Source organism: Papilio polytes, unplaced genomic scaffold (assembly GCF_000836215.1).
Source record: "Papilio polytes unplaced genomic scaffold, Ppol_1.0 DF823177.1, whole genome shotgun sequence".
NCBI lineage: Eukaryota > Metazoa > Arthropoda > Insecta > Lepidoptera > Papilionidae > Papilio > Papilio polytes.
Window position 1 is genome coordinate 3,657,211 of NW_013526027.1, and position 21,632 is coordinate 3,678,842.

The window sequence follows — 21,632 nt, forward strand, 5'->3', positions numbered from 1 at the left end:
GGCAAGCGGCAGGCGGGCATCTTGTGAGCGATAACGCGTTCGTTGTTCCGGCCGACGATAACAAAAACTCGTAAAGAATACAATGCGCCGGTTTCTAATGGACGGATTCTATTGAAACACTGGTTTTTGTGTAAAACACTCGAATAGAGTTCGAGCAGAAACTGCCTCCGCTATGATTTCTACAGCGATTCAGTGTGGAGTAGACATTCACACGCATTACTTGTGCTTCTCACACGCTGAATGTTCCAGTATCTACGAGTTGCCGCCTACTCGGTACATTCCTGCTAAATTTATGTTAGCCGCCATTACAAAATGCCATTTTTGTACCCAATGAGCAGCAAATGCTAATAGAATACGGCCAGTATGAATAACTCCAAGATCACCACCACAAATAAATGGCAGATAACAACCAAATATAAACTTTATTATAAATTAAGTAGCCATTTTAGTATGAATCGGTAAATTAATCAATTGGTTTAAAAATAATTCATAATACTCTTTTTTATTAACATAACGGATACTTGGGAAGGCACACGCCTTTGCTGAACATGTTTTAACTTTACGGGAAATCATTCAAGCTATGAGTCTTTCATAGTGTGATAATAAAAGTACAACCGACCGCGAAACAAAGTGAAATTCTTCTATGTACCTATGTTGATTGTGTAACAATATTAAATATATACACTTTCTAAGACTTTACAGAAACTACTTCTGTGCTTTACGAATATGTATTGCGATCATCTAAGCACTGTGCGTGTGTGTGTGTGTGCCTATCGTGTGAACTCTCAAGTTTCCGTATTCATAAAAGATTACAAACATCCGGATTTTAGAGCTGTTATTCTTTGTGGAATAATTCCAATATATTTATGCCATTATTAAAATTAGCAAAAACTTTCACTTACTACGTATTGCATTTTACATTTAAAAAAATCATAAATAGATAAAACCTACAATCAGATAGTTTACCGGAAACTCGTCTTGAAATACGGTAATGCCGCAAAGTTGTTTAAGACAAGTTTCCGGTTGCAAAATTTCTTCCGTGTACATCATGTTTATACACGTAATAGTATAATTAGTCGAATATATAAAACAACTACATAATATGGAGTTTATCTTGATATTTGGTGATGATCAAGTCTCGCGCAGTGCGCAGCTCGTGCGGCGCGGCTTGTGTTATGCAAGTCTACTACCAGCGCTTAGGAGAAAATATGTCCTATTATAGTTCAATAACTTTCCATTGCACATTTGCTAGCGAGAAAACAAGTTGCGTTGTGAGTAAGGCTGGCACATAGCAGCGGCTCACTAGTGCAGAAGTGCGGCGGCAAGGCAGTAAGACGGGCGAGGCTCACCATCCACTGGAGGCAGTCGAGGCAGCCGGTCTGCGCGGCGGCGTGCACGGGCAGCATGCCGTCGCGGGCCCGCGCGTCCAGGCGGCCGCCCGCCTCCAGCACGAGGTACTGCAGCACGGCCAGGTGGCCCTCCTGCGCCGCCAGGTACACCGGCGTCACGTCGTTGTCCATCGCCGTGTTGGCGCTGCAACACAACACAAAACAACACTGAACACTTTTGTCTTTCTTAACCTGCAGTCGAAGCTTTTCTTCCTGCATCCGGATACAGATAAATATTTATGTGTATTAAATAATAACAGTTAACAATATGTACATATTATATGTGTAATGCAACGATTTGAATTTATTTTATTACTAGCTGTTGCCATGCGGCTTCATCCGCGGGTAATTATAAAAACTTTATTTTATCGTTCACTTTTGTCAATTTATCATTTGGAAATGTCAAAATGACATGACATTATAACAATCCATGGCAATCTTGATACCTTGATGTTGGCAGCAACTTATGGTCTCTTCCCTTCATTAGGTCTTTTATCCAATTTACCAACTAAGTTTAATAGCGTGAAAATATATAACCTAAAGCGTGATCTAAGTGTAGGGTTTTTTATTAAGAAAATAATTATTTAAAAAATATACTGTAATTGCTGTCATTTTAGGCAACAAAGAATTGTGTTTTTACGCTTCATTATATTAGTAATGAAGTATATATAGTATAGATGAATTTTACACATGTCGGCAACATTTTAACTGTGCCCAGTAGCACCGAATGTGAAGGTGTAATAGAGGTCGCTGATACGCTGTTTTATAAGGTAACTTTGCGTTGTCTTACAACTAATTCCATGCATAAAATTATTCACAATTCTTGAATTTATTAGTCTTTAGACTGAAAATAATTTAGAATAGGAAATTTCTTTTTGTACGATAATAGATCATTACGATAATAGGTCAGAGATAGAGACAAAAGTAAATATAGTATCCTGGTCAAAGACTTGCAAGATGTGATCAAGACCTAATGCGCCGGCCGCTTTGGTTACACAATCACAGTCGCGGCTCGCAGCCGAGCGAGTTATCTTGGCTGCAGCGTGCGGGGGTGTGCGGGGGGCGCGCGGGGGGCGGCCGCTCTCACGTTTCACTTTTATTTTCTCGAATGGTTTTCACTCTCGTGCGGGCGCGGCGACCTGCGGCGGCTGCGACCTCACAGCTAACGGTCTCAAGGTGAACCGACAAACTATTCCATTGACAACATCTAACGTAACTTACCCATCTTCTAACTTATTATTCGGAGATTCTAAGCAACGAATGTTTTATAGAATTCTTGCATATCGATTACATGTTTCCCTATAAGAATTCACTCACAGACGGAGTTCCACAGATGTGGCGATTAACCACAAATTTTTATACAATTTGAACTGAACAGACTCGGCCTCGTCTCGGTAATGAAGATAATAGTGAATTTAAAGAAACCATCGAATAAGGAGTGTGACGTGACGTGTGACGTGCGACATCCAGAAGACTCTCATCATCCACTTGCCCTTATCCCTTACGGAGGGTCGGCACAGTATGTGCTGCTCTTCCATACATCTCTATCAGCCGTCACATCTGAATCCACTCCTTTTTAAAGCATATCCACTTTCACACAATCCATCCATACTTACACTTACTTACATTCAGAAGACTCTAGCAACCTGAAAATGCAATCTCAAGCGTTACGTAGTCTAGAGCATTTTTAATTCATTTCCTTAAGCTTAATGTATTGAATTTCTCAAGTAGACTAATGCGTGCGTTACGAAATGTAAGTGCATAACACAGGGCGACCGCCGCGGGCTCTTTTCAAAGCCTTCACTGTTGAGAAGAATGGTTGTTGTTGTTAAAGCAATACACTTTGGTAATCGGAAGTTAATGTAACGAAATTTGTAAACTAGGTCGAGGCGGGTGTTTGATAACAGACGTAATATATAATTGTAATACGTAAATAATAAAGCACTCTCAGTACTTAGTTGTTGTAGCTCAAATAAAACGTATTTACGTTTATGTAGATTAGATTAGATTTTAAATTGGCGGCCCCCGCCGCTCGCCGTCACCCGGCTCTGCGCGGGCCGCACTCAATGTGTCGCTTCAAAAGACTTCAACGAGTAACATCCTTGGATTCGAGAGACTTATTAGTGTTATGCCCAAATGTTTCTATATTGATATAGTTACACTAGATGCGTTCCGCGACTTTTGCAGAGTTTTATCCAAGATTAGAAATATCGGGCAACATTTCTGCTGACACTTTGTTTGTGACCACAATGACTACCAAGTAAGAGTTGACAATTTAATGAAGAAACGTTACCGCCCCCTGCCGGCGCCGGCGCAGGATGCAGTTTTAACCTTCTGGTATCTGTTGGTCTTGTTGCCCTTCTTGCCGAACAGTTTGTTTTTGCCGCGCGCGCAACGCTCTATGTTGCTCAGGGTCATTGTGGAAAGTCACTCGAAACATTCAAAGACGAAATTAAAAAATAACTAACTTTCACATAGAACCACACGATAGAACGTAAATAAGATGCGATGCGACAAATGACGAGCACGTTTTGCTTAACAAAAGGAGAGTCATTGTACAAGAACGGTCTGTTTTTAGTTTACTAATTCACACTGAAAACTGAATGTCGCGACAATTATCGACATTTGAAAATAGCCATGGAGTACAAGTAACGCGCGCGGAACTAGCTCGCGTCTCCGCAGAACTGCGCGTGCGGCTCGCGGCGCCGCGTTGCGGGGCGGGGGCGGGGGCGGGGAAAGTTGCCCCCGGGCCGCGGGCGCAGCACGCCGCACCACACCGGGTTTTTAACCATTACAATTTCTATTCAGTAACAGCCCGTTTTTAATAGTTAAAAAATAAAAAAAAATTATTCATGTAAGCTAAGAAGGCTCGCTCGTCCCACAACATGTTGCATATCTCTGCTTCTCTCGTGATACTCCAGATGCTGTCCACATTTGACCAGCTAACCCAGCTCGAGAAGTAATGCTCAACTAAAATTATGTCAAATAAATCTAAGTAAGTAATAAAACTCTAAGTAATAAAATTAAACCCGTTTTTAAGTGCAGTGGCAAAGTCCGGCATTGAACACCTACTACATAACAAATGAGTTAAATTTTTGTTTTTCTCAGAACAATGTCATACTACCGTATCATCATTAAAGTATACTGATGGCGACCTCGCCGTTATGTAATACGTATTTACGGATCTTATATACATATTTATGTATATCGAGGTATTAATGAGCTCGTAATGGCATTCATTATAAATCTACTTTCTCGGAATCTTTCTAAGAATCGGCACAATTGATTACATCACCCTAGTTGATATTATCGATAAAGATAAAGATATGTTAAATTCACAGTGAGTGCGGTGCGGGGTGAGGCGGGGTGAGGCGAGGTGGTCTCGGTGCGCTCAGAGAAAACATTGCAATAATTACGCGTACCTTTTCTTCACGTATTTTCCCAGCGTTTCTATCAGACACTAGATGGCACTGAAAGAAATCCGCCCATTGTAAGGTAATTAATTACAACAAAAACAAAACAGAAAACGCTATCGATTCGTATTATGACCAATTAATTTGGTATTAACTTATTGTTTTGTTTTGAATGTTTTTCAGTGTTTGTTAAGTTTACATTGACTAAAGAAACCCTTGACCGCGATCCCGTCCGATGGTGAGTGTCGATGTCGGCAAGTGCGAACTAAATCAAATTACTAAACCTAACTGTTGACGGCGCACTTAGGCTTTATTTAATATAAAGTTCTTAAATTTTGTGCCGATAAAGTTGCACGCAAAATCCGGTATATTATTATGTAATCAAATATCAGGATCGGATCAACCACAAATTATATTAACGCCATAATCGTGAATTATACAATATAGTACAGAATTCTAATGATCTAGAAGTTATCTTCGTAATGTCGTGCTGTATATGTGCTAATGTATGCAGAAAGTTGTGTGCTGGCCAGCGCGCCGCCAGCTGCCATTCAGATCGGAACGCAACAAAACAACACCGCAACCCGCAACCCGCAACTGACGCTATCTCACGATAATTAATCTGTAATAGCTGGATGGTGATCACCATCGCCGCCAGAGAACTGCACAAATCCCGTTACAAGGAAGTATAAATATGTTTTGAAATATAATAATAAAAATATATCCTTAAAAAAGACTTAAATGAAAATGGTCTAAAACAAAAGCCATTAAACAAACAATGTAATTGCCTATTTATTCTTATTTCAATAACGATATGTTTGACTTGGGGGTTGTTAAACGTTTTACTGAAATGGAATCGCAACTTTCAGAGGCAGAACTTGTGCCGCGGCGGAGGACAGCTTACACAAAATGTACACGTTCGTCATCCGTACACTTGATGCGGGTGCAGAGCTGTATCTCATCTCAGCGGTAGTTTACAACTTGGAGTAGCACGACCGGAAAATTATGTCAATATAATTATTAACTGTGAATCTATCTGTGCTCATGTGTTTCTCTTGCAAACGGGAAAGTTATTACCTATATTGCGACGGCACACTTTATATGAGCGGTGCAACAGTACGACAGCAGAATGTAATGGCGCGTAATTACTCTGTGGCAAGCGGTAAGCGGCAAGCGGCGGAATGCGGCCGCGCGGCCACGGACCAGCCGCAGCACACGCTCCTTCTAATGGCGTCATGTGAAAATGATTATTGCAATTTCTCTTGAAGATACAGCGACAGAGACGCGGCGAGTACTGCTGCCGCGGCCGGACGTACGGCTTATAGTAACGTTTAATACAAAAAACAATACATCAAAATAACAAGTTTTCGAATACTGGCACATAATCCAAATAATGAAAATGTTACGATGGATGACACCATTGATGTCACAAAAATAATATATTTAGTTGCGTAGTAAAACTGTAATTAGATTTAGTAGCTGATTAAAGCATGTAGGCAGTATAGTTGAGGTGAGAAAAGGTTTGAGCGCTACGCGAACTTCAAAAAGTTTTCAGCACTGCCCTACCTGAGGGTGCTGGCAGCCGCTACCGAGGACGCAGGCGCGGAACGGCACTGCTTTAGGCGGGCGGAGGCAGCGCGCAGAGGGCGCTCGCGTCGTTGACAAGTCGCCATCTTGCTTGCGTTATCGCATTTACATTACACTTTTTTCTTGTTCGCTTTTTTTAATATGATATCACTTCACTTGCACTGCAGCAGTCGCAATTAATACCAAAACTATTCGATGCATAACAAAACTTTTGTTCTAAAAAAATAACTAAAATTGTATAAATTATAATGTAACATAGCTGGTTAGTAAGTCAGTTCTTAGTAAGACAGAGAATCTACAGCTTTAGTATATCCTTCTACATTTTTAAATCATGAACTACTAATGCATATTATGTATGTATGTACGTCACGAATTAGAGTAGATTTTGACAAAGATTTGTAACGATTCTATCGACCGCAGTCAGTTCGCCCAATAAGATATAGTAAAAGGAAAACTAAGTTTATGTTATATACGAGTATAAGGGAACTGTATTAAAATATGAAGGCAATAATGTAAAATCACGACTTAATTCTAAAGATATAAGCCACTAGAAGTGGCAGGAGATGTAATAACTCAACTAAAAGCTTGTCGATCGTAGACGCGACGCTACAGTTGCAGCCGAAACTGCGCGCTCCGGCACTCGCGGCCACTCGCCGGCGCACGCGCTGCGCACTGAGCCGACTGCGCCGCACCGCGCCGGCACCTGCGCGCACCTGCGTCCGACTGCTCTTTATTAAAGCCTCGAGCGCAGTCATAAGAAAAGCGAACGTGATATTTATTTTTAAAAACCTTTGTTATTTTGCTCTTCAAATACTTCAAAACGTAACGTGCTATTTGTACTTTGGTATCCCGAACCGAATTCAAACTGACGCTATTGAAGGTCGCGCGCCTGATACATCATAAATACGCGACATCGACACGTAATATGTTATTCCGTCTTTGCTTCCTGAGGCCAAACAGTAAGCCGTTAATATAACTACTTGAAACAAAGTTATTAACTAATTGAAGTTAATATTTAGAAATCGTCCGCTGTCGGCGACCACTGTGAGCTGCGGTTGCGACCTACATATCCGCCTACCCTACACCATTTGAATAATCGTGTTCTTAATGCTCTGTTTAAATTATTTTCCCGGAAGCTTTCGACAAATTCTATAATCGATCTAACATCTCATTTATAAGAAAGTAAGTACGTGAGTTTAATTCAATATACTCCATGAATTTAAATAATATATGAAAGAGAGAAATAGGAAGGTTTATTGTATGGAGGTGCGCAGCCACGACCTCTTCCAGACATCAATATTCGCAAGCGATCGGAGTTTTGTTGTAAATCTACGAAGCGAACGCGATGTGTGCAACCGCGAGTGAAGCTTGCTGCCGCTTGGGCTCGCCTCAGTCGCTCGCCGCAATTAATTTCGTAACGCTTTCTCCGCGCGCGTGCGCCTCTACTGTCGTTATTGTTTAAGAAGTTAAAAACTCATATTATCTGAATAAAAAAAAGACTAGTAATGTTACTATGGGTTAAGTGTTGTGATAATTATTGCTTCGATTAATATTATATACCAATGCAAAAAGTGGTCGTTTATTTGTTAATACAAATTGATTCTAAAAATTATTTATGTTACAAATCGATAACCTAAGTATAGTAATTTTGGCATATTTTTTTGTTTTAATGTAACCCCTGAAGTGATGAGCGCCGAGTGACTACGACCACGGATAACTGTAACCGCTGCGTGCGCCGCAACAACAAAAACTACAGGCAACAATATTTCTTTTCCGTGGCCGCCGTCGCCGCCGCTCCACAGCGCATGCTTATGGCGCGTGTCGGTACTTAACTACTTAATGCAACTGTTATCAAATACAGAATACATATTATGTTCAATGATTTGAAGAAACTGTTAGCTTTTATCAACAACTAAATATAAATGTAATTGCTAACTTCAACAACACAGCATGCAGCAGGCAACATGCAGCATGCAGCGTACAGCGTGCAGCATGCATCGTGCTGCAGTTGCAGCAGGTGGATGCGGAGACTCACTTGACGTCCGGCGTGGTGGTGGCCAACAGGCGCACGCAGTCCAGGCAGCCGCGCGCCGCCGCGTAGTGCAGCGCCAGTGCACCGCCCGGCATGCCGGCCGAGCCTGCGCCGCGCTCCGCGCACCCCGCCCGCACCCCGCTCCTGCACAAACACATCTCATACATTCGCACCTGAACTGTTATTACTATACATACGTTTATTTACACTACTAAAAATAAGTTGTTTTATCCCTCTTAGCACTATAAATCTCTTTACGTCAAGTCAAGTTAATAATCAGTAAGTGAAAGCGACAACATTTAAAGGCTCCAAAAATAGCAAACGCACCTGAGATAATATTTTAAATTTAAAACCTTTAAAATAAATACATTGTAAACATTGTTCATTTGTTTAGATTTTACGGTAGTGTTCGGCATCCTCGAGCAAAAGACATCAACGCGCTGCCGGAACGCCATCTACCATTGCGCGACATTAAACCTGTGCAGGCGCAGACGTGTGACTAGTTGTTGTTGTTGTTGGCCAGCAGGTGGCGGTAAATCCATTTCAGTCAAACAATATTACGTGTATACAATTACATTACATTGTACAATATGCAATGTCACTGATAATTGTGTGTACTCGTCCTTAGAGTTTCGTTACCTAAAAATATTGTTTCTCAAACCATTCCAGTCGAGCTCGAAAAACTTATGCACATTATGGTTGACATTAGTGGAATGGCGGCCGGGACTCGTACTCACGACCGCTGTAGATAGTAGTCAGTAGCTTAACGCGGGAGCTATTACTGATTTTTTACTATCCTGTGCTAATAATTTAATCATAAACGAAGTGCATCTGTAATTTCTCTGATATTGCGGATGAGGGCGTGGCGAATTACTAATGCGTAACTTACTAAGCTCGTGTCATTAACACGGCGTTATTGTTCGTTATGCGTCGCGCATGGGACACGGCGACACACTGCAACACACTGTGACACACTGTGACACACTGTGACACGGGCTACACAGCAGTAATTGACACGGGGTCATTCGGCAGCGCTCATGCGTTGTGTCAGCCCGCAGCGGCATTGTCTTCTGCCTCAGTGTTTACGGTCAACGGTCGCGACGTGAGTCAGCGGACATTCCCACCCAACATTTTAGTTTTTTGACGAGATAATGCTATCAACACGCTTCGACTGCACCGTCTGTGTCCAGAATACAAAGAGCTAGTTTTTCTCCCCTGTATCATTGTTTGTGTAAAGTGCAAATCTAGTTATTATGTGATGTTATAATATGAAAAAATGAAAAAAAAAAAACATTTAGCAGGACAATTTTAAATTTTCACTACAATTATGCGAACTCATAAATTACCTTAAAGTTTATTTATTTAGGTACTTAAGAAATGTCCTACTTCTGTTAATTGTCTAAGATACAAACCTAAAATTCCCAGCGCGCAGAGCAACGTGCAGCGTGTCGACATCCTGCGCGTAATCGTGGCATAAAGTGAGCGCGGCGTTGCGCGCCTCTAGCACGTCGCCCCGCATCCGGCTTGCGCTGTCCCGCGACCGCGACCCGAAGCTGGAGGATTCCGGGGCAGGCCGCGGGAATCGCCGCGCCGGCACCCCCGCGCACATGGCCTGCACGCCCTGCCCCAGTAGCCGCTTTCTCACATAGCGACGCATGCGCAGCGACAGCATGACGCGGATCCTGATGTGCCGCTTGATATTGCCGTCGCAACGGATCTCCTCCCTCAACTTCCCGTCGCCCCTGTTACCGACAAGGTCGGGCGGCCGCCCGAAGTATTCAATATTGTTGTTCTTCCATGCCTTACTGAGCGACCAGTTCTCGCCGCACGATGAGCTCTTTCCCAAATGTTTTATTGGCTTCTCATAAACGTCCTCTTCGAAGGCCAGCATGCGGCGCGACATGAGGAAGTTATCGATGTTTCTCTTCATCGTATCATCTTCGGAGCTCGAGGTCGTCGTGAGAAAGTGGACGTTCGATAAGAGTGCGTCTGTAGACATCGCTTTATCGCATTTGAGTGTCGGTGGCTGGGGGCGAGGGCGTTTGTGTTTACGTCTCGCAATGGCCACAATTCGCTTTCTGAGGGTAGCCATGTTGGTCAGCTCTGTGTTGAGAAAGGGGCCCCTGCGCTCGGCCGCCAAGTCGGGCGTCATGTCAGGCGACCAGGCGCCTTGCTCCGCGCAGCTGCACAGCTCTCTCAACAGGCGCCCGATCGTGTTACAATCCTCCTTAGATCTTCCTTTAGACATTTTTCCATATTTCCAACAGAACTTCTTTTTGAGTAAGCTTGTCATTAAAATCTATTTCTTAAATATAAAAACATAAAGCGTTGTAGTATATTTCGAGAAGAGCCACAAAAATGTACAAATGCGTAAGATTGAACAAAAAACACTCCGTTTCTAGTTCGGAAATCTACGATTTGCATTTATTTTACACGAGTCTTGTTTTCACTGGCGAGATGTCCCCCTCCCTCCTCGACACTGGCAGGTGAGTGACTTTTCAACCTAACAACAACATTATTCTCCTATGTTTTACTCTGTGAATAGCACAGGTGGTCTGTAATATGTGATTTTAATACTTATGGTGGTATTGGTAAAATTACTCCGTTTCATGCAATAATTATTGTGTGTATTATTCCAAGTATAACATATTTTGTGTTTATATTCAATAATGCCGGAAAGTGTAAGTCACGTTAAGTATGTTTAGCGACGCGACGATTTTAATTAAAAGAGTTAGCGTGACGTCACGATATTGTAATTGCCCGCCAAAAGGCTTCCGCACGAGAACGGTGCACCTGTCACCTGCTCCCGCCGCGCCGCGCACGGAGACTGAACGTCGGATATAATATTATTATCAAGTATGTAAAGGTATGTGAAACCGTCAGTACAACGTAAGTGTATGGAAGTTTCCTGTTGGGAGCATTACCTCGCTACAAATATATGTATAACACCGCCGCGTCGCCGAGAGCGTGTCGTCACCAATTACTCGTCGTGAAGTACAGTAACAGACGAGTGTTAAAGCAAAACACTTTCTATTTCAGCGCGAGTCCGCGAGCTGCAGCTCACCAGACGCGATCGCGTACTGTCGACAGCCGTCACACATCATATTGTTTATCTACCTTTAGGGCGTGCAATTGTATTGTCTTTGTTCCGTTATTTTATATTTAAGCAAATAAAGTTATTGTTTATACTCGTATTAGAGTCGTAGCTTTCGCCCGCATAGAATTAGAAATAATAAAATTAACTAAACTATGTGTTCTGTCAGACTATCCTCTACATCTATGAGAAATTGCGAGATCCGTTAAGCAGTATAAGCATACAACATACAACTATACCAGATTTCAATGTTTAACTTAAACATTCGCATTTATAATATTAGCAAGAAGTTAGATGAATACACGTCTTGCTAGACAGAAGGACAATTGACTACGTTCATTATTAAACAAATAGCTGTTATGTTTACAGTTCGTTTTCAATGTTGTGACAAATAGAACTATCAGAGGTAACTTTCTGTGTGGGGATATCCACATTCCACACATACAGTTACCATAGCTGCTACGTAAGGACTGTTTTCTATTCGGCAGACAAACACACGTGAGGTAATCAGTTATCATCAATGATCCGCCAACTTAATAAACCGATTAAAAGCCGATATACTCATTGAAGCCTTCTTCTGTAGTTCATACTTACGACGTGTTTACATTTTTAAATAAATATCCAAATCGAAGCAAATAATACCGACAATTGGATGCAAAGAAGTTGATAAATTACAGCGTTATCGCATCGATCATCGCACACAAATAACAACACAACACTAAAACATAAATTTCTTTTTGTTTACGCAATCCACAGCGCACCAGTTACTTTCCCGTCGCGTCGCATCGCCACTAAAATATTATAATTCACTTTCCTTCAAACTTGATTTTATAATGAATGCCGTGTCGATAGCTGAGCCTTGCTAAATGTACATTATTTTACATAAAACATTGCGTAATTGTTATGTTTTATGTTGAACAAGAGTTCGGAAAGTCGCGGAAAAATTAGTGAGAGTTAAACGTAAAGCAGAGAATGCGCGCGCGTCGCGACTGCCGAGTGCTGCGGGCTCTGTCCGTCCCGCGCCTACGTCACACTGGCTGACTGATGACTGATGACTATGACCGCAGCCCGCCTGTCTGCACTGCGTCGGCGGCGCCCCCGGCAGCCGCGCGCCGCGTGCCCCCGGAGAGCGCCTGCGAACGGAGCCGTACAGCAACACGCTACCCCGTGTGTACATCTGCTCTGAAGTGTCTCAAAACGGCAGCACATTCACAGAGCTACAAGTCAATATTAATTGATTTATCATAGGACAATCGACGACATTATTTTGTAACGTTTTTGTGAATTTTCCATTAAGATGCAGTTCAACAAGCAAATTCACTGCTCTGCTTCACCTGTGCGAACCGTGAGCTGATTTGATGTTGAAGGGTCGTATAGAATATACGAGTAAGTACGTCTGATCCAAGGCCGTCGATAGTTAACATTCACTGGTATAGTGAATCGTGAGCATAACACGCAGATATATGAAAGTGCGCACCAACGCAATTGGCGGCGCGAGGGGCCGCGAGGGGGCGCGAGGGGGCGCGTGCGTCGCAACGGCGGCGCTCGGGATGATATCGGGCGACGGGCGAGGGGGGGGGGGGGGAGGCAGATGGCGCTCACAGATCACAGATAACGTATGTACATCGTTTCACACCGGCGACGGACACGAAAACACCCGCTGTCACGCCTCACTGGGTTATTAACATGTTTTTACTTTTAATGAGTAAGTAAGGTGATTTCTACTCATAAAGTTATCGCGACTAGTTACTGTCAATTCGCGAGTTCGGTTTAGCTGGTATTTAATCTTATGCGATGGTTGCTGGGATTCTACATACATAATAAAAAATTAATATTTACGCTTTATAATTTTAACATAGATTGGAGTATAGATAGGTATGAGCAAATGAAAAGAAATTATGAGCTCAACAAGATAACCAATACTAACAATCGGATAGAGCAGTGCCGCCAGGAGAGCGGCGCCCTCTTTCGCCTCAAGATGGCCGCCAGCCAGAGCAGGCACAGCGCCATTAGCGGGTACCACATGGTGCGCCGACGCCCGCTGGCGACACACACACGTCACACGCGCATTCCGCCTGATATTCGCCGGTGGTGTTTGTGCGTTCTGCAACACGGTGTCCACTTCAGCACCGAGTTGTATGCGTGTACGTTAAAGAACACGGCGCGCGCGAGTAAGATGTGCGGCGACGCGTCTGCCCACCTCTGCCGCCGCCCAGCGCCGAGTAGCTGCGTGCCGCATGCCGCGTGTTGCGTACCGTGTGCCTCGCGTGCATTACAGAAAATTAAAAAAAAAGCATCGCAGGGACTGAAAACGGAACGGTAGATCAACAACATAACTATATTATTCAACCTAGCCTAACCACGCTCCCGCCGACGCCCATATATGATAATAATTAAACCCTCGTGAACAGGTAATATGATTTGTTTAACAAGTGATAGTGATTCCGATTTGAATAACGTTAAATAATATAACTATTTCTTCCAAATAACGTCGCAATGCAACAGGAAACAAACAACCAATACTCCTGCCCAGTTAAGTAATTTTAAATCTACTTAACGGGGCGAAATGATAGATACCTTTTGAACGAAAACAGTTACTGGCCATTCATAATTTTGAATACTGGACAGTTGTCATTGAATGGTGGAATGATGCGCTTTGTTATTATCTAATTAATTGGATAATTTTTGTCAACGTTTGCAATTTGATTAGAATGTGTTGTGCATTATTCATTTATGATGGAGGTCAACTAAAGATGGTGTTTCTGATGTTACGCGATTGTTATTTATTATCTCCAATTAAAAAAAAATATCTTTTTATGTATAACTCTCATCTTATTTTGTAACCATGTATTTTAAATTCCGCAAGACAATCGTTAAAAGAAGACGCTGCCTCCTGAAACACAGTTATTACTAGCTCAGGAGACAGAGTCCCACTAACTGTACTAAACAGTTTTAGATCAACAAAGATTTTTTTTTTATTATCTCCGACATGCGCACGCTCACAATGTAAGATGATAATCGTGTATATGATCTGCCTACGGAATTAATTCTGCAAACCGCTCGTCGCTCCGACATACTTAATCCAAAAACTATACATATGAATCTATCGATTGCAATTTCTACGAGCGTAAAAATCGGATATCGAAATTATTCCTACCCTACGTTAGCTTTTAAACTATTTTGATACATTTTGCATTCTTAAAAGTTACTTTTAGTCTGTGCTATTAAAACTATTTAACTTTATTTAAAACAACAATATTGTAAGGAAAATATCAGGAAACGGAAGGAATAGTGGGGGTAGTTTTGTGAAAGACTTGGCAAGGAGTTGTTCAGGCCCTCAGTCGCTAACAAGCTTAGTATTTTTCTAGTGGCGACGCCACGGAACGTTCATATCTATAAATAGTTGCCTTGGAGTTGAGTTTGGTTGTTTTAAATTAATTTACAAGTATTATTAATATGGCCGTCCGTCTATATTAAAAATCATTTGTGTCGAATTATCTAACACTTATTTTATCCTTGTTGTTTAATCCTTAAACAGACAAAAATTGCGGGTCACGTGATTTTTTTTAGTTACTTTTAAGTTAGTTATGGTTACACACTTTCATTTTATTTTCATCGACACTCAAAACTTTATACCATTTGGAAGTGGAAGTTATATTATATTAATTCCATTTGGAAAATACATGTTTTGGGTCCATATCCCCTATAACGTATACATATGTACAAATAATCTTATTTAGATATTATGTTCGCATAGTCAGCTTTTCCCTTATTTTTTGAATAAAATAAAGAAATAAAAACATGCATTCAACGTCACCTACATTAATCCTATAAACTAAATGCAAAAATCTAAATCGGAAACTGGACGGCGCGACGCGGCATCCATATTTAAGGACACGGCCCACGAAGGCCGACGAGACACAACGCGCCCCAGCCATCCGCGGGGTGCTCCCCTAACATTGTATGCGTGCAAACAACTCAAATAGATTATCCAAGAGCGCCTTAAGGATTGATCATTTCAACGTTGCCTCATATACGAAGGTAGAGGTAACGTTATTGAAGACGAGATATACCCACTGCTACCACCATCTATCGGCCGCACGCAGCACCGCGCCGCCGCGCCGCATCGCACTGCCAGCGACTGCCGCCTGAGCCGTGCTAAGCGAGACAGATTCACCAATCCAACACAAGGTGGCGCCTGACACGACATAGTATTGTTTACGGAAGCATAGTATTACATTGTGTGTTTTTTGCAATCCAATGCAACATCATGTCCGCTGCAGATAGTCCACTCCACGTAACCATACGTACTATGTAACGTGTATGCAACACCATCATCAACATTATTGAATACCGTAAAATGTAAAGAGCTTAGGTAAAAAGTGCGGTCGTACGGCACGCTCTAGTTGCCCGCGAGCTGCCGCACCGCACGCCGCCTCTTTTAACTTAGTCCAATTAATATTTCAAACTAGCTGTTGCCCGCGACTTCGTCTGCGTGGTTTTAGAAAACATATGAACTATATAAATAACAAAAAGCTACGTATCCCCTGGGAACTGGACATTTGTCATGGATAAACCTTATTTCATGAGTACTCCAGACTTTGTTTTATATCTGTGCCAAATTTCAATAACATATATTGAACCGTTGCAGAATGATCGAGTACACATTAAAAAAGTAAATTAATGAATCCCACGGGAACCGTAACTATTCCCGGGATAAAAAGTAGCCTGTTTTCTTCCCGATTATGCTCTAAACCTGTGCCAAATTTCATGGAGATCCGTTCAGCCGTTTAGACTACAAACGCTAACAAACATCCATCCATTTATAATATTAGTAATTAGCTATAACAAATTTTCCTATAATTCTTTTTTAAATAAAAGCCCTTACGTCACGCTTTTGGCTGTATTATATTTTTACGCCATTAAACTTTAAACCCTAATGTGGGAAAGAGACCATAAGTTGCTGCCAAAATCAAGGAAGCAAGATTGCCAAGGTTGGTCATGTCATGTCAATTTGACATTTGCTATTGATAATTAGACACATGTAAATAACAAAATAAAATTTCATAATTTCATGAGGATGAAGCCGCACGGGACCAGCTAGTTTTTAATAAAGTGAAAAAGTTTTGAAATAAAGTGAAGTATGTAAAGTAGATACGGAACGGGCTGTGGTGCCCTTACATAGATAAGAATAAAACATACTGTTGACCCAAAACATTAAAATGTGAATACGCACCTACTTTATATGATTTTTCAAAATCTTGTGTTAAAATTAGACACAGCCGCCTAGCAGCGCGGCGGTAGGGTAGCAGCGGCAGGTGGTGGCGGCGGTGGCGGCGGTGGTGGCAGCGGGGCCTCCGTCGCGCCGCGTTGAACAAGTAGTGTGCACAATTAAGTACGCGCGGGAAAAGATTAGAGTCACTATGCCGAAGTCATTTTAAATTCTCAAAACAATTTAAGTAAAAAAATAAAAAAAATTATTCATAAAAATTATCATTTATTTATGACGCGGTTTTTTGCAGTAATTAACTCTAGTACGTAATTGGGTTGATGAAACTCCAATGATTCGACTAAACCTTTCACCGCTTTACACTAAGACATGCTTAATGTTGAAACCAGGCAGGTTTTCGTTTTTTTTATCATACGATGGCAAACGGCCACCTGGAACCGAGGAAAAGGCGAAGCGACCGCTGCCTACAGACATCCGCAATTGTTCAGAAAGAAGATAATTTATCTTCTTATGGGTACCGTCCTCCGTCCAATCCGATTCCACCTTTTCCTTGTAAGAAAGTGGTTGAAAGACAAAGGGACTAAAATTAAGCCTCCGTCATGCGTACTTCACTACTGTCATCTGTGTGGTCTTGGTGTTGCACCGGGCGAGTCGGCTCTACAGTGCGAAAATGTTAAAGCGGGCTATACCACAGTTTGTAAAGTGAAGACATCAAAGTTTGACGCAAGCAAGCCACTAGCTGTTACGCATAACAATCCGTTCACATAAGTAATACTAGTAGTACTACCTAGAGGGCTGCTTCTTCGTCATCACGCAAACGTTCGAAGCGCACACGCAATCCCACGTTACATCGACGTCGCATCGGCTCGGCGCTAACACGCCAAACTCTTAAGAAATACCTATTATGTCATTATTTAAAAAACAAATGAAATGATGTTGAAAGCATCGTAAGGGCGATGTGTCCATCCACAACTTTCCTTTTAACAGTAGTTTGCCATCCAATCCTGTCTCCGGCACTTACAGAGCTGGTGAGCCGGCGGAGGAGGCAAAGTAACTTATCCCTTCTACTTTGTCAGTTTTTCGAGCTTATCCCCATCTATCCCGACTTTATGTCAGAACACTATTTATATAAAGAGAAACTGTTTAAATGCGGCCCCCTGATGAAGGTCATTTAGGTAGAAGCAATCATGGACGATGGAGAAATGTAACAATAAGAGAAAAAAACAAAAGAAGGTAAATGACGTCTTCGAAGAAATTAAAAAACTAAAGTGGAATTGGATAGGACACATTATTAGGACAAATAAAGGAAAATGGACAAAAGACATCATGGATTGGTACCCCAGAGAAGGAAAGAGACAAAGAGGACGACAAATAAAAAGATAAGGAAGACGACCTACCGAAGGGATGGAGACGATTAGCGCGCGATAGAGAGACGTGGAAGAAACTAGGGGAGGCCTATGTCAAAGGACAACCTGACACGCAATTGGATGCTAGAAAATGAAAATGTACATACATACTTTATTTAAAAAAAATGCTTTTTATATTTAACTTTAACTATTTATATTGTTATTAATAAGTTGCAAATATTGTAAATTGTCAGCGAATAGAGGCTTTATCTATCTATCTAATGACGGATTACTAATATTAAGTAGTAGAAAGATACTTATGATCGCGCAATAAAAGTTTTAACGAAGTACACGAACAGCAACTTTCCTAACTTCACGTAGCTTTGAGCAACTTTATGAACACCACAGTCTTGTTTGCGATCAGAAGAAAGATCGTACTCTAAGAAAAACGGTTCAAGAGCCATTTTAGTACTCGGCTGGATGTCAGTATGGTATTAAAAAGTCGGGCAAAAAGAATATGGTTCAAGAACTACTTACCGGTATTTGTTTGTAATAATCCGTTAGAAAACAACACGAACTCACATCACCAGAAAATTATCACATCGAAAATGTCTTAACTTATCTCGGGGATTAAAGGACTTAAAAAAAAGTTTTTTTTTTTGTCGTAGTAAGACGTTTTAATGCACCCTGCAACGTGCAACTCGCAACATGTTGTTCGCCGCGGCGTGGTTGGTGCTAGTCGCGCGGTGGCAGGCGGCGCGTGCAGGTTCCGGCGCGCGAGTGCCCGCCGCCCGCCGCACGCCGGCCGCCGCCCGCCGCCCGCCGCCCGCGCCCGCAGACCGCGTCGCGTGCGCGCTCTGCTTGTGTATTACGTAGCGCGACGACGAGTTATTACCGTAATATTAGCACGGCGCATCACGTTTTGTAGTTAAACCTCAGATACATATAGCCATTACAGCGCGAGTTGTAAACAAAACTATTGAAAACTTTGAATCCGAACGGAAAATGAAATGTTTCATTACTTTTTTTATCCATAAGACATTACAGTCTCTTGGACGATAATCGACGACGTTGATGTATGTCATTCTATAATGTAAACAAAATCTGCGACTTCATTGCGTGTTACCTACTCCGATAATGACTATCCGTATTCCTCTAAGAATGAACGAGAATGTTCCATTAAGAAAGTGTAGTCAACACAAGACAACATCAGCTCTGTTATTACTAGAAATCTAAGCAGCCAACAAAATAATGTCTCTAGACGAGTTTTTGTAATCGTATTGCACTGGTCGACGCGCCGGTAGCGAGTCTGCCTGCCCGCGAAAGTGGCCCTGCCTTCCGCTGTGCAAATACTCTAGGAAAGATGTGTACGACTGAGTGAAACGTAGCATGAAATGAAAGGTTTATGATAGGTACACAACTACGGTAACACACTATTATTTCTAACGAACATAACAGTGCGTGCAGTGTGCGCAGGATCCTTCGGTAATCCGCACGAGCACACGACGAACACGCGACGAACACGAAAAGATAAGTTGATAAACAGAGGAAACAGAACGATAACGAGGAAGAATGGAAGTTATATTAAATGCGCAGTAACAGCTCGCTCCTCGTCCACGCTTGCACGGACCATGAAGCGAAAGGCAGAATGATATATTTATTTCATGTTACATTTCACCATTCTGTACACGCCTCAATAAACTACTGTCCTTTTTGAATACAAGTAGCACTGCATAAACCTGTAAGTCGCTGCCTAATGTTTGGTGTGACAGATTATTAGGGACTATCCAGGATATTCTCATATTCATATAGTAAGAAGAAGTGTATAGGCACTCACATTTATAAAGCCCCCAAATAAGGGCTCATATTTTGGGTTGAGGATCATGACTGGATACCGTACAAAATAACCGAAAAAACGTAGCGTAGATCTTAATATTACGCAGTTATATTTAATTGTAAAAAAGAGAGTGAGGTGATGTTGCGACGCAGTTATACGTTATGTCTGTTTGTGTGACGGCGGTGCTCTGCCGGCGTTGGCTGACTGGATGAGGCGCGAGCGCCCACCGCTTCCCCGAGCTCTGCAGTGACCCACTGGGATTGCGTCGCGTCGTTAACCTCGGTGCAATGTTTTGAAAAAGATTCATAACAAGAGATGCATTAACACGATGCAAATTTAAAAACAAACACAACACAATGGTGATTGTTCATTGAAGTAGGAATTCGTAAAACATCCACAGCGGCGATTCATTACAATGGAAAGTTAGACAATTTGCCCTTTCGCATGCTCCCTTATTTTATATTTAGATAACACATAGAGCATGTTTACTTAAGTCAATGGACGTTTGTGTTATCAAATTGTTATATTAAAAAAAAACAAGTAATTATGTTTTTTTTTTCATATTCAGTTAAGTATATATGTCAACTATGTGTGTAGTACGAATGCAAACCAAAAACGAAACCGGTTTCGAATGATCCTTTATTTATTTTTTATTTACTAAATAATAAAAAGGTTTAAACTAAACGACCGAACTCTTACCAATCGGCTAGATCCTCTGGCCTTACGGAGGGACGTCAGTTCCCGCTGCATTTTTTACCGCATGTGCCACGGGGAGTGTTCCGAGGAGTTGTCTGGAACGATTTCTGCCGCCGAGTTTCATCATCCGACTCTCTCTCACCATCTCGATGGCTGGCATTCCACAACCGTGCGGTTTTCGCGGAACTTTCTACCCCGCACAGCCGCGTTGTAGAACGGTGTTTCCTCGGCGGTATTTCCAAACCAATACGAATTAGGGTCCTTCAAGAAGCGAGCCTATCACTTCCTCAAAGACCGGCAACGCATCTGTAGTTCCTCTGGTGTTGCGGTATCCATGGGCGTCGTCGACCACCTCGGTGTTCTTGCCGCACATTTGCCCCCTTTTATGATAAAAAAAGGTTAATCTCGAAATAATAGGAATAACGTAACCACTCATAACACGTTTTTTTTTTTCGAGTTTCGATTTTTCGTTTTATGAGTTTTCGATAAGCGATATGCGCTTGGGGTAGGCGCCGAGCCCCTCGGTAGGGACAAATAGTGAGATGGTGATGATGATATGCGCTATGCACTATGTGCATAACGCGATATGCTCTTTTCGAGTTTAGACTTTCGAGTTTTAGATAATCGGTATGCGTTATGCGCTATGCGCTATGCACTGTGCGCTATGCGCTATTTGCATAACGCGATACGCGATTTTCGAGTTTCGTTTTTAAGATTTTCGTGTTTCTAGTTTTCGATAAGCGATATGCGCTATGCGCTATGCACCATGCGCTATGCGATAAGCGATACGCGATTTTCGATTTTCGATTTCCGAGTTTAGGGTTTTCGATAAACGATATGCGTTGTACGCTATTCGCTATGCACTATGCGCTATGCACTATGTGAAAAACGCGATACGCAATTTTCGATTTTCGAGTTTTTTCGATAAGCGATATGCGCTATGCACTATGCGCTATGCACTAAGCACTATGCGCTATGCGCTATTTGCATAACGCGATATGCGCTTTTC

At 42.0% G+C, this 21,632-nt stretch overlaps 1 protein-coding gene across 2 annotated transcripts; it reads right to left on the reverse strand.

Annotated features, from left to right (window-relative positions):
- Nucleotides 1-6: 6 nt before the first annotated feature.
- Nucleotides 7-18,855, reverse strand: LOC106105156 (espin-like). 2 transcript variants are annotated; one of them, XM_013285387.1, is made up of 4 exons: nucleotides 18,628-18,855; nucleotides 13,442-13,618; nucleotides 8,424-8,564; nucleotides 7-1,533 (listed from the first exon to the last, which is right to left on the reverse strand). In XM_013285387.1, exons 2-4 carry the CDS (start codon nucleotides 13,537-13,539, stop codon nucleotides 1,224-1,226), a joined length of 549 nt encoding a protein of 182 aa, XP_013140841.1. In that variant the 5' UTR covers nucleotides 13,540-13,618; nucleotides 18,628-18,855; the 3' UTR covers nucleotides 7-1,223. The 2 variants fall into 2 exon arrangements, with proteins under 2 accessions (XP_013140841.1, XP_013140840.1); XM_013285386.1 differs by lacking the exon at nucleotides 18,628-18,855 and having other exon boundaries at nucleotides 13,442-13,788.
- Nucleotides 18,856-21,632: the final 2,777 nt, after the last annotated feature.